This window comes from Lindgomyces ingoldianus (assembly GCF_010093535.1).
Source record: "Lindgomyces ingoldianus strain ATCC 200398 unplaced genomic scaffold BDR25scaffold_23, whole genome shotgun sequence".
Classification (NCBI taxonomy): Eukaryota; Fungi; Ascomycota; class Dothideomycetes; order Pleosporales; family Lindgomycetaceae; genus Lindgomyces; species Lindgomyces ingoldianus.
In genome coordinates, this window is record NW_022985184.1 from 471199 (window position 1) to 487739 (window position 16541).

The 16541-nt window shown below is 51.6% G+C and overlaps 5 protein-coding genes across 5 annotated transcripts; 1 reads left to right on the plus strand and 4 right to left on the minus strand.

Annotated features, from left to right (window-relative positions):
* Window positions 1-644: 644 nt before the first annotated feature.
* BDR25DRAFT_304752 (uncharacterized protein) lies at window positions 645-1763 on the minus strand. Its single transcript, XM_033690276.1, has one exon. It carries the CDS (start codon window positions 1551-1553, stop codon window positions 891-893), a length of 663 nt encoding a protein of 220 aa, XP_033545609.1. The 5' UTR covers window positions 1554-1763; the 3' UTR covers window positions 645-890.
* A 1158-nt stretch (window positions 1764-2921) lies between these two features.
* Window positions 2922-3817, minus strand: BDR25DRAFT_372616 (NAD(P)-binding protein; the record flags this gene model as incomplete). The annotated part of the gene is made up of 2 exons (XM_033697236.1): window positions 2922-3613; window positions 3715-3817. The coding sequence occupies 2 exons, from the start codon at window positions 3815-3817 to the stop codon at window positions 2922-2924; spliced, it is 795 nt and encodes a 264-aa protein (XP_033545610.1).
* Window positions 3818-4110: 293 nt separating this feature from the next.
* On the minus strand, window positions 4111-5212 carry BDR25DRAFT_304753 (L30e-like protein). The gene is made up of 2 exons (XM_033690277.1): window positions 4793-5212; window positions 4111-4710 (listed from the first exon to the last, which is right to left on the minus strand). Exons 1-2 carry the CDS (start codon window positions 5121-5123, stop codon window positions 4325-4327), a joined length of 717 nt encoding a protein of 238 aa, XP_033545611.1. The 5' UTR covers window positions 5124-5212; the 3' UTR covers window positions 4111-4324.
* Window positions 5213-6027: 815 nt separating this feature from the next.
* Window positions 6028-8708, minus strand: BDR25DRAFT_230256 (uncharacterized protein; the record flags this gene model as incomplete). The annotated part of the gene is made up of 4 exons (XM_033685334.1): window positions 6028-6175; window positions 6227-7224; window positions 7273-8447; window positions 8573-8708. The coding sequence occupies 4 exons, from the start codon at window positions 8706-8708 to the stop codon at window positions 6028-6030; spliced, it is 2457 nt and encodes an 818-aa protein (XP_033545612.1).
* Window positions 8709-11724: 3016 nt separating this feature from the next.
* Window positions 11725-16101, plus strand: BDR25DRAFT_344041 (ras GEF). The gene is made up of 5 exons (XM_033693894.1): window positions 11725-12772; window positions 12826-15102; window positions 15152-15368; window positions 15418-15688; window positions 15758-16101. The coding sequence occupies exons 1-5, from the start codon at window positions 12131-12133 to the stop codon at window positions 15783-15785; spliced, it is 3435 nt and encodes a 1144-aa protein (XP_033545613.1). The 5' UTR covers window positions 11725-12130; the 3' UTR covers window positions 15786-16101.
* Window positions 16102-16541: the final 440 nt, after the last annotated feature.

Here is a 16541-nt window from a genome sequence, read left to right on the forward strand (position 1 = left end):
ACACTCACATAACCGCCTTGCAGTTGGCCTCCCTGTGGATATGCTCCAGGCGGTGGGCCTGCTGCGGCGAGTTTTGACGCGAGCTATAGGAGAAGAGGCACAAAGTCAGCCCAACGAGAATGTTTGCATGACGTGCGATAGCTGCGGGGCAGCAATGGAGGGGCAGCTCTGACGAGCCGTCAACCAGACGGGCGCAGGCAACAACTTACTCCCATTATTGTTGTGGATTTGGACTGGTGGCTGGAGAGTTAGCCGTGTGGATGTGTGTATACGAGGGATCGAGCGAGGAAGAGAAAGAGAAAGCAAGAGTGTTATAATCGAAGAAAGCCTGAGGGTCCTCGGAAGGTCGAGGGTGAGCAAGCTGAAATGACCGCACCTGGCTTTGACCGCATCATGCCCATGCTGCGCCACACCCGCGCTCCCAGTCTCCAGTGAATGCTGACGGCTCTAGCCATCATTGGCTAATGGGTGTTTGTGTTGGGCATCGCCCCCCTCGTTTGTGCTGCATTATTCACGGCTAAGCTGAGGAAGCAGGAATCCCGGACACATTCGATGGACTGCATCAGCCACAAGTATACTGTCTCACGTGCTACAGAACTGGCAGGATCCTCTGGCCCCCAATTTCCGCATCTCTTTTACAATCACTTGTTTGGTCTGGGCTGAGGGAAGCGTATGTCGAAGCAGTTTTGACAGAATTACCAACTATATCACACCAGGAAGGGAAGCCGACTACCAACCAACAACGACCAAAACCAAAGCATCACCCTTCACCACCCATATCCCCTTAAGATCTCGCAGCCCCTCCCTCTCCCGATTACTCCTCGTAAACAAACCCTCACTACCCACCGTTGAATTCTCAATCCCATAGACTTTAACTGGCCATATACCAATCATTTCCCAGTCCAGTAGCCATTGCTGCCGGCTATGACAACTTGGAAGTTGGCGCGCCACTGACCAGTGTTCACTGCATTTGCTGCGTTGACTTGTCCGGCCCAGAGCACGCACTTGATGAAAGTGGTGCTAGCAGGATTAAGGCAGCCGGGTCCTGGATTGAGAGTTGGATCGCGTTCGTAGTAGATGTTGAAGGATTGGCAACCAAGGGTCTTGTTACAGAAGGCTGCACACATCGTTGGGTTATAGCTCCTCATAGAAGCATAGCCCAGGTATCCTTGAGCATTGCACGAAGCTTGGAGATTCCCGAAGGTCTGCCTGTAGCCTGGGGGTATGGGAGCAGACCGTGCCACCTGAGCAAATACAGAATAGGATTGGAATACCGCTGGAGTATCTGGTTTGGGAGTATCGCCAGAGCCTTGAGGCAGTTCGACACAAGGACTATACGCTATGGAGCGTTCCTGGGGTGGATATAAAGAAGAAATCTCAGCGGCCACAGACTGAGACAAGCCAGTTGGGTTGGAGGAAACGAATTGAGCAGATTCTCCAATGGGTGCAGACACTGCGCTCGCAGTTGGGAAGTTGGCGGGGTCAGCACCTTGGGGAAATCCAAGCACAGAAGCGGCCAGAGCCAACAATGCTGTCGCCTTTAGAACTCTCATAGTGGGTTGGTCGTATTTGGTGAAGATAAAATGAATGCGATGTTGATGGCAGATGTAGAAGGCATGAGAGGCCTCTATATATACTTGAGAACTCACCATTTGCTAGGCCGGGCGGTTGGAAGCCTAGAGTTCCTGCTCGAACTAATTACATAGCAAAGAGAAGAAAAGGTGCTATGCGTTCCGTGAGACCCATGCGTTGGGATCTCCAAGCTGCAATTCCATAGATTCTGATTGTGTAGCTAGATGGCATAAACATCTAAAGGCCCAGGGCTAGCATCGGAAAATCTGGCACCAATATAAATCTGAACGGTCCAGGTTCAAGACAATGTTTCTCGAACTCCATCGCAAAGATGGAACCCAACAATTTGTGACACTCCCAACAAGATATGGCTTTTGATTTACCGAATACGGAGATACCCTCTTGAGCAAGCCCAAGTACGTCATTTGTCTAGGGAGGTCCAGAATACCCACAACTGCTTGCACCGGCATCTAGAACTGAAACAGATGTAAAAGCAATAGCAGCCAGGCCCAACCTCCAACCCTATTTACCAAGTACCAAAGTTCCATATTTTTGGGTAGAGCTTCAACTGCAAAGTGCTTGTTTGGAGGTGGGTGAATCTCACGTTTTAGAGTGACCTGCCCATGGAACTCAAGGTATGGTTGAGAAGCTTGGTATCATCACGAAGTTTATTCGACAATAGCAAGGTATTATCGGCTGGAGGCGAAGACATGCAAACCTCGTGGAGGAGCGGCTAGGCTAAGTCTCCGCTTAGAAGGGGCAATTGGGCTCCGCAATTTACTTTGGACCGCATGTGGGGTGAAAGCACCTCTCTTGCCTTGAGCAGATGACGAACCTCGTTAGGTGTTTAATCCTACCCTAGTAGCTTGCGGTATTCCGTTAAATCTTTGTAAAGACCAGAACGTGTATCTCAGGCGGTTTACGTTTCATCTTATCTCTAAGAGCAGAACAAACAAATCATCATTGATTTAGATCCGATGACATTTGCCAAAGAAGGAGAGGTGAATTTCTAGCCTAGTTTAGTAAGACTCGCAGATTTCCCGTTTCACTAATACTGGAGGGCGGAGGACTCAGGTTCAAGATATGGTTCAGGTCTGGTAGAAATCATGAAGGTGGATGAATTGGACGGTGAAAGTGGACAAAATCTGACTGTTCGGCTTACGATAGAGAAGAAAGCAGAGACTTCTATCGAGATGGTGATGGGTCCTGAGGGGCAGGTGTAGAGTGGGCAGGTGGAGCAAGCGTGGCACTGATGACTATTTATCGGCGCCCCTCTTTATGCCAAATACAGAGTTTCATCCAAACTAACATCGAATTCCAGAAGCCTCTACACTAGTTCCATACAATCCTCACCAAGGCACTCTCTCCACTCCCCACTCCCCTTTAACCTCCCAAAACCCCACTCCCCACCTTCCCCATTCATCTTCCACAAGCTCCACCACCACACTTGCCCCATCGGCCGGGTCCTTCGTCCCCCTAAACCCATTAAAAGCTGTCCTACAATGTCCTGGACGCACCGCCTGAAGGAGGACTCCTGGCTCCAATTTCCCCATCTCCAACATTGTAACATTAAATGCCGTCTTACTCACTAAATACGGAATCGACGCCGTGGGCGGGAGTGCGTTGTTCGTCTGCTGGTGAATGGAGCCACGAGCCGAGGAGATTTTTATGACCTGGGGTTTTTTGGAGGGAGAGGCGTGCAGAGCAGATAGGAAAGCTTGCGTGACCTGGACGACGGAGGTAACGTTTGTGTCGAGGATTTGGTTGAAGAAAATTCTGAAGTCGGGGGCATCTGGTTTGATTGCGGCGTTATTTACCAGGACGTCGAGGTGGCCGAAGCGTTCGCTGACTTGAGATGCGGTGGATGTGACCGAGGTGTCATCTGTGATGTTGATTTCGATGGTGGCAAATGTTGAGGTGAGACTGAGGGATTGGAGGGAAGATATGGCTTCTTCTCCGGAGGGAACGGGGCGGACGCCAAGAAGGTAGGTATGCTGGGGGAAGCGGATCGAAAGAGCCTGGACGATGGCGAAGCTAATGCCTGGGCTCGGTTAGTGGATTAAGAAAGCTATGGTAGTCCTTCTCTGGGGTATCAAGGCAGAGCGAAAGCATTTAGGAAATGGCATCCTGCAATAAACCCACCACTTTTCTTGACACCTGCTCTTTCCGAAAGACTAAGGAAACTGAGACGGCGGGTGTGTATACCTCTATTTGCCCTAGTTACGAGTATGATTTTGCAAGCCATTGCAAAGGACGTCTTATTGAGCGATGACGGCTGACCTATGCACATTACAGTTGGGAGAACCAGACAGAAAGAATAAACCTACAAAGTCAGGCTGCTATGGCTGGCGTTCTGACCATGCATTTATACGCCGATGCATCTGGATGTAGGTATAATTAGAAAGATCGGAATTAGCATACCGCCAAAGTAGGCGAACCAAATAGCCTTGCTCAGATGGGCCATGTATACGAGTGGGAACGCCTGACCCTTGCACATAATAGATTGTGAGAGGGTTCGGAGATGTTGGTGATCATTAACACAACAGGATTTATCGGACATAAGGACTACTTCGAAGCAGGTCTTGAACGAGATTGAAACTCAGAAGCTAGCCGGCCTCTGGATACTCCCGATTATGGCTCTCTGGATGCTGTATAGATCCCGGCCCGTAGGCATTGAACGCCAGACTCCATTCCCGTTGTAACGACACAACGCCATAGCAAAGAGACTTCAATCCATACTGAACTGACTTCCTCATTTCCGCACAGTTCTCGACGCCTTGATGACAAGCTTAACTAGATCACCGTATGCATCTTGGAATTCCTTCACATCACTGTCCTTGATATCCTTCACCTTCTTTGACACACGCTCTCTAGCAATCATGACGACACTAGTTGGCCTCTTTGTCGCGCTGGCTTCGCCGAGTTCCGCCCGCGATCTGATGTAGATGTATGGAATGAGGTGGTCTTCGCAGAGGACTGGGATGTGCGAGATGACGTCCATAGGAGAGATGTCGGCGGCAATGATACAAACGGCAGGTGGGTCCGCCATGTTGGCAGCTGAGGGAGTGGCGGCCTCCGACTTGCGAAGAGCTTTAACGACTTCCTTAACGCCGCGTCTCAGAGTCTTGGTTTTGGCCGCTGGAGAAATCAATGTTTAGCATCCACGCGACACAGCCTGGTGTGGGATAGAAGGGAAGAAAGGGAGTGCCAAAAGACTCACATTTCCTAACCGTTCGCAAGATCTTCTTGATTTCCTTAGGGTCGTCTGCAAGAGGGTTCGCAAACGGTACCAGCGAACCCAGTGCGGGCTTGTTGTCTTGCATCGAGACATCCCCATCGTCGTCCAGTCTCACCAGTGATACCTCTGGTGAAGCGGCCCTTTCAAGTTCTGCCTCCAAGGCTTTTGTGACTTTCACATCGCTGTCAACTGTCTTGCTCTTCTTTTCTTTCTTCTCTTTCTTCACCTTCACAACGCCGTTTTCCTCGGCGCGCTTTTCCTTCTTCTCTTTCTTCTCCTTCTTAATCTTCTTGTCAGAGTGATCCTTTCCCATTATGTATGATTTTGATTGAATATACTCAATAGCAACTGGTAGATGGTGTGCAGTGAGAGGGTGCTGGTCGTGGTGAGGTTGCAAGCTGTGGTAGAGCTTTCCGACTGAACTTTTTTCGCTTCCAAATTTCGAGGTTGGGCGCCTTGGCGAAATCTTGGCGCTCGCGAGATGGCAAAGGTCACCCACACATTCGCTAGGTATCAGTCACCAGTTTAAAGGTCACGGGAGTAGGGATTTACAACATCAGAAGCAAAGCGGAAGTCAAGGTATTTACTCCCATGAGAACGACTATTTATACAGGGCTATTCTAAAATCAAACGATTTCACTCCACACCCCTTCCCCAGCCGAGTGCAACGGCCCACATGCTACCAATTCATCTTCCATCTTCGCAACGACAAATGACGTAGAAACTGTGGTATATGCAGAAGAAGATCTGATAGGTGACCAAAAAGGCAAGAAAATAAGAAAATCGAACAGAGGAGTGTGAGGTATTACGATTTGCAGCGACCAAGACTGCGGAAGAACAGGGTGAAATAAGCGCATGGGGCCAGCCAGCAGAACAGTCCAGTAGACAAAGAGGGTATGAGAGCAACGCCGAGATATTAGTGCAGCCCCGAAGCCTCTGAGGAAGAGCCCGAGCCCGAGTGTGTATAGTAACTGGACCAGACCGCCCCAATTCGCCATTATCACCCCAGTCTTGACAAATAAAAGAAATAGGAGAGAGATTATCACGCCTGATATGCAACAAAGGGAACACCCGAACTCCAAGCCATGCTCCCACATGCAGAGAGGGGATGACGAGAGACGGAAATGTGGGCCCAGTCTAGAGTAAAGATAGAACCAAAAAAGGAACTGAGCAAAGAGAGATCATAAAACTCGTTAAAATAGGCATTAGTTGTGCCCTTAGTAGGCCACCTGCATCTCCAAAACCTGGACACCCCCAGTAGCCATTGAAGGTGTTGCGGAACCCGAGCGGGACGACATTGCATCTTCATAGCCGACGAGGGCCTGCGAGTGGAGCTTGAATGCTTCACCCATTAGCTTGGTGATACTGTCGAGATGTTAGCAGGAGCTCAGGGGGATTTCGAGAGGATATACATACCCCCAAACTACAACCTCGTCAATCATGCTTCCCCAAAGCCTCGCTACAGTGGAACTCAGCTTTGCACCATAGACATCCACGGAATCATCGTCGAACAGATTCCGCAACTTGTTGTACATTGCAAGCTCTTCTTCCGAAGCAGGCTCTTCATCATGTTCTAGACGGTAGAGCCAGAGCGTAAGAATGACCATGAGATCCATGCCAGTCAGGGGATGTTCAATACTCCAATTTGTAGCAGAAGTACGTGCTACCCAACGGATGCCTTGCACGGCTGCAACCTCGATACAGTCGAAGCATTCTTGAATGACTTTGATCATCTCCTGGGACCGCTGGACCTTGTCCCGGGCGTTCGTCATTGCAGCGGCGACCTCGTAAGAGTCATGATAGCGGAGGGCTTCCTGAACAGACTTAAGGTCAACCACAAGACGAGTCCGAGTATTCCGATACAGGGCCATAGCGTTAAAGATAAGCGGATGGCCCTTGTGGGGAGCGCTCAATTGCACCACAACGGTTTCCGGTTCGCAAAGATCCAGTGACTTTTCCCAGGTCTCAAGTGCAAGCCTCAGCTTATACTCAGTCACTACATCTTGGAGCGCCTCAGGACTACGCTTGTGATACCAAACCTCGAGGAACAGTGCGTTGATCATGACGCGGGTCGCAAAAGCACTGTAGCGCGCAGGCTCCCCTTGGAAAAGATTGTCGTGCGCTTGTCGGAACGTAATGATCTTGGATGCAGCCAGGCTTTCACGCCATGATTCGTCATCAGAGACCTCCACAGTCCAGAGAGATTCGGAAGATGGCAATTCGAGCGTGTCAAACTCATTAAATCCCATAGCCGGTGTGTGATTATATGTCAGTGTCAAAAGGCCAAAGAAGATGTAGACAGCATAGTAAGTTCGTCGACACTGTTCATCTTCGATCCACTGCTCATGGTTCGGCTGTGCTCCCTCTCGTGCTTCCGTGCGTAATTTGAGTTCATATCGGTTCCCAGCAACCATCTGGGTCGAGTTAGCTAACATTCCGGGTATGGAGATTCGAACACTTACATTGGCAAGCAAGCTCTTAATTGAGCAAGCCCATTCGAGGCCCTTAGGGTCACCACTCCAGCTAGCAAAGATCATGTTCAGCAGCGTACCTTGCATGGTCCAGAGCGGACACTTTCGAGAGCTGAAGTTTTCTTTGTTCTGAAGAAATTGGTTGACAAGAACCTTTGAGCCAATGTGAAGCATGTATGCTTGATCCTGATCGAAGATGTATAACGCTCCGATCGACAAGACCGCTAGAAGAAGAGGGGCGGCGACCTCCGTTGGCTGGAATGATGCTGGGTGCAGGAACGGGAGGTGGTGATGGAACAGGTCAAAGTAGGTCTTGAGGAGCCTGTTCAGTGTGTTTAGGCTTGGGAGATGGAAGGTTTCCAAGAGGGCGTTCTCGCTGTCAGAATTCTTGATGTTTTCAAAAATCCTCGCGCACTGCTCCTCCGACTCGATCTGTGGCGCCTTCGTCATTGTCAGCGCCTGGCTCGGCCCAGGTGACCTACGGTAATCGACCGGCGATACGGGGCCAAGCATGGAGGGGTACGGCGAAAGGGCGCCAGGTGTAGCAAGACCAGACACCGGCATTGAGCCGTTCATCGACTGGAAGGTCGGCGCAAGGGTGTCGCTTCCAGACATCTGTCGCTCCATGATAGGAGGCAGCTGGTGAGGATGCGAGCTCAGGGCGCTGGCGCTGTTGAAAGCTGGATGTGATTCTTGAGAGCTCGAAGCGATCGAGTGTGACTTCGGTTCGGAGGTCGAGTGCGGCACCATGGAGTCCCACGGCATTTGGGGCAACGACACAGCGCCCGGCGCATACGCTACCGATGGCTCCATCAGCGGTTGGCCGTTCGGGGAGATGGGCGCCTCGCTGGCGATCTCGGGCTCCTGGCTGGCCATGGCCTTGTGATGGAAGTCGGTCATCAGCATCGCAGCCGTCTCGATATCGACCATCTCATCGCTATTGGCCTCTATCTGCTCGAGCGTGGCGGTGTCAATGGGCATCGACGTCTTAGAGGGGCCGGGCAGAGAGACTTCGGGTGCCTTTGTGGTGGTTCGACGCTTTACTTCGCTATGCAGAGGGACGCCGCCATCTTTGGCGTGGACGGTTCGATCGTGTCGCAGCAGCAAATCGCGGCGCACGAAGGTGCTACGGCATTTGAGACATTTGAAGGGTCGTTCTTTCGTGTCTGTTGATGAGGGGCAGTTAGCAACACTGTGTCAGTCTTCCCCGCATGCGCGCCTCGCGACCCGCATCAGTAAACTCGGACCTCTACATCCCACTATTTTTATCAGGAAACGAAGGGCGACTTACGCGATCTCTCGTGCCGGCTACGATGCTCGCTCCTGCTAAAGGCGCGATTGCAGAACTGGCACTTGTACTTCTTCTCGGGCGCAGAGCCGGACTTGCGGGCCACGGCAGGCGACGAGCTGGCGGAGACGAGCGTCATGTCGGCGGAGGGCATGAGGGCAGCAGCAGTATTCTAACAGCTCGGGCCGTGGTGTTAATGGGTTCTTGCCGGCCGAGTGCGCGTGGATGTTAAATTGGAAGCGGTTGGGTGGAGTCGCAGGTGTGCTCTTTCATTCCGTGTCGTGGGATGGCGCATACAGGAGACAACACCGGTAGGGCCGGTGCAACAAGGGAATCTAGGGCGGGCGACAATGCCAAAGAGCGTAGATAGGCGATGGGAATAATGGAGAGTGTTGAGCGAGATGGAAGACGACTTGCTGAAAGTGGGCGATGGAGTTTTGTTCGCTTCGCTTCAAGCCAAGGTGGAAAGGGGGGGATGCAGCGATGGCAAGAGCGGAGGGGCAGCAGATGCTTAGGTCATTCAGCTCTAATTTGTGGCTGGGGCGCGCCGCCTCGCCTTCCAAGCTTCCGGTGCACTAACGCTGGCAGCCCTGGTGCTCGAAGAACTTCTGGAAAAGCCGCTGTGAGATGACTATCCAGGTGAGATGAGGGTGTGCCGTTGATGACGGCAACCTTGGAACGCTCACTCCGTGCAGCGTTTGCATCGTCAAGTCCCTGTCCTGCTCACGCCCCGGCGGCATTTCCAGTGGTTTCTCCCGCGCCAGCCCGTGATATCACCACTATTTTGATGCCCGCGCACCTGACTGCAACATGGCAACTCTACACCCAACCGTTATTCTACAGGCTATAGGTACCTAGAACCCTCGTATGCGGGGTGTCCCCAAGACCACGGCGATGCCTTTTCCTGCCGTTCGTGGCACTCCTGGCTGTGGCACGGCGTCTACGAAATAGCGGTATGAGTTTGTCACTCTCCGTCCGCTGCACTTATCTCTTCACGTTTCCTTTTGGAGGCGTAGCCTGTTTACTTCTGCCAGTGAACTACTTCTCAAAGGCACTTCCGGATGCGCCATTGGAGCTATGTTCACACCGCTCCCGCGACGACTTGCCTCTGTAACTTTTCCAGCGCACAGCAAGACTCGGCAGAAAAAACGAGGGGTTGTGGCTCAGGCTGCCCCCGCCAGCCCACCCTCATCTGAGATGCGGGAACAAAGTAAAAGGGGCAGCCCTCGACCAGAAGCATCAAGGTGACGCCAGGAACCTTCCAATTTCCAGAGCATTGCGGCACCGAGTAATTTCGAGCTCTCTCGGTCGATCGACGGCTTCCTCACTCGTTCCTGGCACCTCAAATCCATACTAGCGGTCCAGGATCAACTTCCCCGGACCCACCAGGCGGAACTAGCAGCTCCCACCGCTGCATAAAGCATCAAGAGGAAACTCAGAAGCCTCGCCGACTCGCGCAAAGCATGAAGAGGACGTTTCCCTGTGCAGTCTTGCATCATCTTGTCTCCGACCATGGTGGGACAGAGGCCGCGGGCGCTACTCGGTTGCACTGGAGGGGCAGGTTGGCTCGAGGCCAACAGCAAATATTTAACTGCTTGCTCTTATGCCCCGCTCTTCCTCAGGGATAGCGGAGGTGACCCCTTGATCCTTCCACCTGGCAGCAACTTCAGACGGCGCTGGTTGAGACTTGGCCAAAGGCACTGCTGGCAAAATTTGCGTCGTCCCTCCGTCAGAATTTTCTGCCCAGTCAGTCACGACTACTCATCGAGGAATTGATGAAACGACTGTGAGCAAACAGTGTCCCCTCTACTCACACTTCTAAGGGAGTTACTTTTGCGTCAGACCCCCGCGCTAGGCTCTTTTTCGTAATGCTCTAGAAGAAAGGGTCGCTTCCTGCTCCTTGTTTCTGGTCGTTTCAGCTTTGGTGGCCTCACAGCAGATAGATCGCCTCCCGCCTGCCGTGCGCTGGGGAAAACGTTGGCAACATTTGATGAGATGAACGAGCTATCTCTATCTGATATCTAGACCTTCCTTTCAAAATCCCACGCATTCCCACGTGCGATACGCAAACACTTTCCCAGCTGGGTGCGAGAGTCCTTTAAATCGAGCCTGGATATGATAGTGCCGGATGATACTATCAGCAACATGGTGGTCATATTTTGTGCTGTTAGGCAATGGCCCTTGGAAATTAGACTCATCGTTTGACGCCACTGTTGCAAGACAGGCCATCCGCTTCCACGCGAGGCTTCAAGCACGTTCTGGCACAGTGTCTGTGACTATTTTACGAGCGATCATGATTCTATCGGCCCTTTCAGTCGTGGCCTTCGTTGATGATTTTGGTAACAAATCGAACCACCTGCTCTTCCTGAGATTCTTCTGTCCACGGCTCTCAAATGCTGTCTGATAGCTTCATTACAGCCGTGGGGTTAACGTTCGTGAATAGCGCGGTGGAGTCGCACAGGCGACATGCGTGGAACACTTTCGTGACAGTTGCACCGCACAGTCCTCGCCTACATCCCGACCGCCGCATCCCCATTCGGGCACGACACCCTCTGGCCCGTTCAAGGAACCCAACTGGTGCTTTGAGCTTTGTAGAACACAACGAGTCAAGCAGTGTCTCTGAGAAATGAACTCTCGGACGTCTGGCTTCCTATGCTCGCCACGGTGTCGCCATTCGTGATGCATCCTTTGTCGAGGGATTCTCGACCCCATCCAAGCTAGGGTTCACGCTGTCAACTCGACCAGGTTCTAGCGCTAGCTGCCATTCAGGCGTTGGACTTGACAGACCGGCAACCGACAAAACAAAAGGAAGACGTCAAGCAAGCCCGACGGTTCCCTTGATAAATAGTCCGTCTGCCTTCCGGACATTAGTAAATTCTCGTAACCCTCGGAGAATGACATGCAAGGCAGCGCGGATTGCGCGAATGCACAACATCAGCTGTGGTCCGGCCTGCAATATATGCAACAATATACAAGCACAAATGGGGTTGGAGCATGCGAGCGCAGGCGGAGTCCGTCAATGCCCCCCATGTTGTGAAGGATGCTTCCCGTCTCAAAACACGGTGCCAAAGCGTCTTTAGCCAGCACATCACGTGTGCAGCCTTCTCCACGCTCTGGAGGATGCACACCGTCCCACAACCATTACTCCAGTCCAGCGACAACTCGTCGAGCACCGCATTCTCCCTCGCTCACGATACCCCTTCTGCCCATATTTATACCAGAAGTCCTATTCTGCAATCTTACTCGCTGCGTTGCTCTCTTCTAAGCGCGAGCGCTCCCTTGCAGTCCTATGTGAGGCATCTCATTCGGTATTCAGCGCGCCCAGGCGGTGCCACACCCCAGCCCAATTGCGTCTCCTCCTTAGAACAGGACCCAACCCTGACCGTAGGACGCAAACAACCTGACCTTTAGTGGTCTTCGCGCGTTGTAGGGCAGAAGGTCCATCATCCGACTGCTTCTGTCTCGTCCTCTACCCCAAAGCGGAGGGTGTTCCGCACTTGCCTCAGAGAACACCCCCCCCCCAAACCCTCTTTCCTCACCCCGACGGTCACAGCCTCCACCATGAACGGCTTCAGTGGGACGGTAGTTCCGGGCGGCATGTACGTGCGAGCCCTGTACGATTACGAAGCGGACGACCGCACCAGCCTGAGCTTTCGGCAAGGCGACATCATCCAAGTCATAACGCAGCTCGAGAGCGGTTGGTGGGATGGGGTCATAAATGGAGTTCGGGGATGGTTCCCCAGCAACTACTGCGCCGTAGTGCCCCGTCCGACGGACGACGTGGAGGAGGGCCAGAATGGCGCCGACGTCGACGACGACCAAGACACACAGTCCCTTGGAGGGACTGACTACACCAACTCGGATACTGAATCCATGAACGGGAATGATACCTCTCGGTTGCCCATAGAAGGCACAGAGAGTAAGGAGCAGGAGGAAGCAGCGTTCTGGATCCCGCAAGCGACTCCGGACGGAAGGCTCTTCTATTTCAATACCTTAACTGGAGTTAGCACGATGGAACTTCCACTCGAGACACCCTCTCTAAACGAGAATGGACCGCGTGATCGCACAAACGTTTACATTCCGGATTCATCCCGGCCTCCACCAGAGCTAATAATGTCAGGATACAGTGTCGAAGATACAGATGATGAGAACTCGGCCTCAGACTTTGAAGGGCCCGGTATGACGGGCTCACATAGCTCCCTAGTAAGTCGTGTAGGTCTTTGTCCTTTAAATCGCTACTGATGCATTTGTCTCAGTCTGGAAAACGGCGGGTATCAGACGGCGTCTCGCCAGCGACTTCAATGGACTCCATGAATGCCGCTTCACCTACCACTAGATCGCACGAGGCAAATGGGGGCAGCTTCTCAGGCGCCTCGATCCCCCCTATTGGCACAACGGCAACTTCCTTCGCCAATAATCCTCTTGGAGGTGCGCAGTTGACTTCCGCAATGTCACGAAAATTCTACGACGATGCCAATCCTGTACCTCTGACCTGGAACAGAATGGTCGAGGATATGCGGCGGGCCGTTGAGCGCTATCGACAAGCCATCAATAACTGTGACCGTTCTGAATTTGTCAAACGAGCAGAAGATATCTCAGATCACCTTCGACTACTCCTTGCCGCAGGCTCTGGAACCACTGACAATCATTCTGGCAACCCATCCATTATTTCAACCAATAAGGCTTTATATCCGCACTTTCGGGAAACCATGTCAAGATTCTCCAAGCTGGTATTGTCTTCGCACATTGCTGCCGCCGATTTCCCCCCACCAGATTCCTATACAAAGTGTCTGAAGGAAGCGGATGGTGTCCTCAACGGTGTTTATGGGTTCGTCGAAGTCGCGCGTCAACAACGGGGTGAAGACATTCCTCGTCTTGTCCCAGGTTTCGTTGTAGGAAGCAATTCTGGAGGCAACTGGCACAATAATGGGTTGGATGCTCGCGATTCTGCAACATCCATGTCGTTCATTGATCAGGAGGATTACGAACCTTTCATCGAGCCTACTGTCAAGCTGGATTCCCGCGTGCTAGAGAGGTTGGAGGACTTGAAGAGGTTAATCGTCTCTAGTATCCGCCGGTTGGACGAGCAGCTTATCGTTCGAGACAAGATAGTCACTCCCTACAGGCATCAAGCAATTGGCGACAGCATCTGCAACGCAGCTGGAAAACTCCTTGATGTTTGCCGACCATGGATATCTACTATTGAATCTATCAACTTGTCGTCCCTTAGTGCTCACATTCAAGGGCAGCAGTTGGGCGAATTCAGTATTCAGAAGCAGACAGTCTACGACCTCGTATCTGAGTTGGTCATTGCCTGTCAGGGGGTCGCTGCACCCTTGGCAGACGAATGGGCAGAAACTCGCGGGGAGTCCCTAGAAGACCGGGTGAATGCCGTGGGCGAAATTTCGAGAGACCTGGAAGCAAACATTGCACGGCAATACGGGTTGCTTCAGCAACTGTCGGAGACAGTACCTCTCGGAGATATTGCCCCTCGAAACGATTCGCGAAGAAACACAGATACGGACGTAGCGAATTTCCATGCGCGAGGGCCGTCAGGAAACAACAGGCCCATGTTGAAAGATATGGTTCAGCCTCACTCATACTCTGAAGGTACAGCTTTAGATGAGAGTAAAGCCGAGCCGCTCAGGGCTACCAACGGAAGCAAGAAGATCGAGAGATTCTTCGGGGAAGTTCCTGTCATCACGACTGTGGAGGAAGTTCCTGAATTTCTTAGGCTCGATCATGAAGGTGAAATATCGTACGACCATAAAGTCAGCCCGCCGCAACTTAGAGGCGGCACCCTTACAGGACTTGTGGAACAGCTTACCCGGCATGATCGACTTGATCCAGCCTTCAACAACACATTCCTTCTCACTTACCGATCTTTCACTACTGCCTCGGAACTTTTCGAAATGCTAGTCAAGAGATGGAGTATTCAGCCGCCGTATGGTCTGGCTAAGGAAGACTATCAGACATGGGTGGATAAGAAGCAGAAGCCCATCCGATTTCGCGTTGTTAACATCCTTAAGAGTTGGTTTGACAACTACTGGATGGAAGGTAACGACGAGGATGCCCGGATATTGATCCAAAGGGTCTATAATTTCGCAAAAGACCATGTAGCAACAACAAGTACGCCAGGTGCTGCTCCGCTCATGACTTCCGTTGAGCAACGATCCCGTGGGCCCGACATGCCAACCAAACGCCTGGTCCTTACTCTGAACACTCAAACTCCTCAACCAATCCTTCCAAAGCATATGAAGAAGTTGAGGTTTCTCGATATTGACACTACAGAGTTTGCCCGACAACTTACCATCATTGAGTCGAGGTTATACGGAAAGATTAGACCTACCGAGTGCCTCAACAAGACGTGGCAAAAGAAGCTGCAACCTGGAGAGCCTGATCCTGCATCAAATGTGAAGGCACTAATTCTCCACTCAAATCAGCTCACAAACTGGGTCGCACAGATGATTTTGACCCAATCAGATGTGAAACGCAGAGTGATCGTCATCAAACACTTTGTGAATGTAGCAGAAGTAAGTCTAGTTCTGCTATAATGTACGCCACATACTAATATTTACGCAGCGCTGTCGTGTTCTCAACAACTTCTCAACACTCACCTCCATCATTTCCGCACTGGGTACTGCACCTATCCATCGACTGAATAGGACATGGGCTGCGGTCAACGCTCGTGTAATGGCTACACTAGAGAACATGAGAAAGCTCATGGGAAGCACAAAGAACTTTGCGGAGTACCGAGACACTCTGCATAAAGCGAACCCTCCCTGCATCCCATTCTTCGGTACGTACCTTGGAATTAGTCATAGTTTCACATCGACTAATAGAATTAGGTGTTTATCTTACCGACTTGACCTTTATTGAAGACGGGATTCCGTCCCTCATCAAAAAGACAAATCTTATCAATTTCGCCAAGCGTGCGAAGACGGCTGAAGTCATTCGCGATATTCAGCAATACCAGAACGTACCGTACCCATTACAGCCTGTTCCTGAGCTGCAAGATTACATCCTGACAAACATGCAATCGGCTGGCGACGTTCACGAAATGTATGATACGAGTTTGCAGGTAGAACCACGCGAGCGGGAAGATGAGAAGATTGCAAGGTACTTCTCCGTGCCCTTTGTATACAAATCGCCTACGTAGAAGACTTACTAACGAGTCGCGCAATGTAGGCTTCTCTCAGAGTCTGGATTCTTGTAATGATACCCACGAAGTATTTGATCTCGAAATGAATTTCCTAGTGTTGGCTAAGTTTGTTGGTTTGCAAAGGATAATTGGGGGGGTCTTTTAGGCGTGGAAATCTAGTGATACTTTTCAGTACGGATGAGGACTCATTTGGAGCACGTTGGATGTCAATTTGGAAAGATCACTTGGCTGTCTTTCTCGTGGTGGGACGCCTTTTGTTGGAGAATGTGACAAAACAGTGTGAAGTAGGATAGCGAATGTCACCAGGCTCGTGCCCCCTGAGGTTCCAAGATCCGATTCTTATGAATTGCCAGATTCAGGATCAAGCGGCCGAGATCTGAGACGTATTCCCTGCTTGCGGGCTCGTGATTTGCTGGGAGATGTTTCCTCGTCCGAGAGCCACTTTCGGTGACCAAGCTACTGTCAAACTAGCATCGGCCGTGCGTGTACATAGCAGCCTCGCACGGCCTCTTGGTAAACGGCATGTCATGACAGAATTTGCTCATCAGGTCAGGTCGCCAACAAAGGAGGCCCTGAAGAAGGCCTCCAAGCCAACAATGGCCTCGGCTTCTCGTGTTCAAACTTAGTTGTTTTCTTGCTTGTCCAGAATGCAAGCTGTCAGTGGCGACCATGGGTATACCTTGCAACGCGAAACCGATGCTTTCCGTGCAACGATGCAGCTCTCTCTAGATGCATTCACACATTCTAGGCTGTGTCCTGGGGATGACAAGTTTTATCAGTGAACGTTAACTGTGTGCTACTCTTGCCTCC

Excerpts from the sequence above, each read along its gene's own strand:
- BDR25DRAFT_304752 (XM_033690276.1), bottom strand. The coding sequence starts at position 1,553 with ATGAGAGTTCTAAAGGCGACAGCATTGTTGGCTCTGGCCGCTTCTGTG.
- BDR25DRAFT_304753 (XM_033690277.1), bottom strand. The coding sequence starts at position 5,123 with ATGGGAAAGGATCACTCTGACAAGAAGATTAAGAAGGAGAAGAAAGAG. Across the intron at positions 4,711-4,792 it reads CTTGCGAACGGTTAGGAAAT|CGGCCAAAACCAAGACTCTG; the intron begins GTGAGTCTTTTG and ends TGATTTCTCCAG.
- BDR25DRAFT_344041 (XM_033693894.1), top strand. The coding sequence starts at position 12,131 with ATGAACGGCTTCAGTGGGACGGTAGTTCCGGGCGGCATGTACGTGCGA. Across the intron at positions 15,103-15,151 it reads ACTTTGTGAATGTAGCAGAA|CGCTGTCGTGTTCTCAACAA; the intron begins GTAAGTCTAGTT and ends ATATTTACGCAG. Across the intron at positions 15,369-15,417 it reads TCCCTGCATCCCATTCTTCG|GTGTTTATCTTACCGACTTG; the intron begins GTACGTACCTTG and ends TAATAGAATTAG.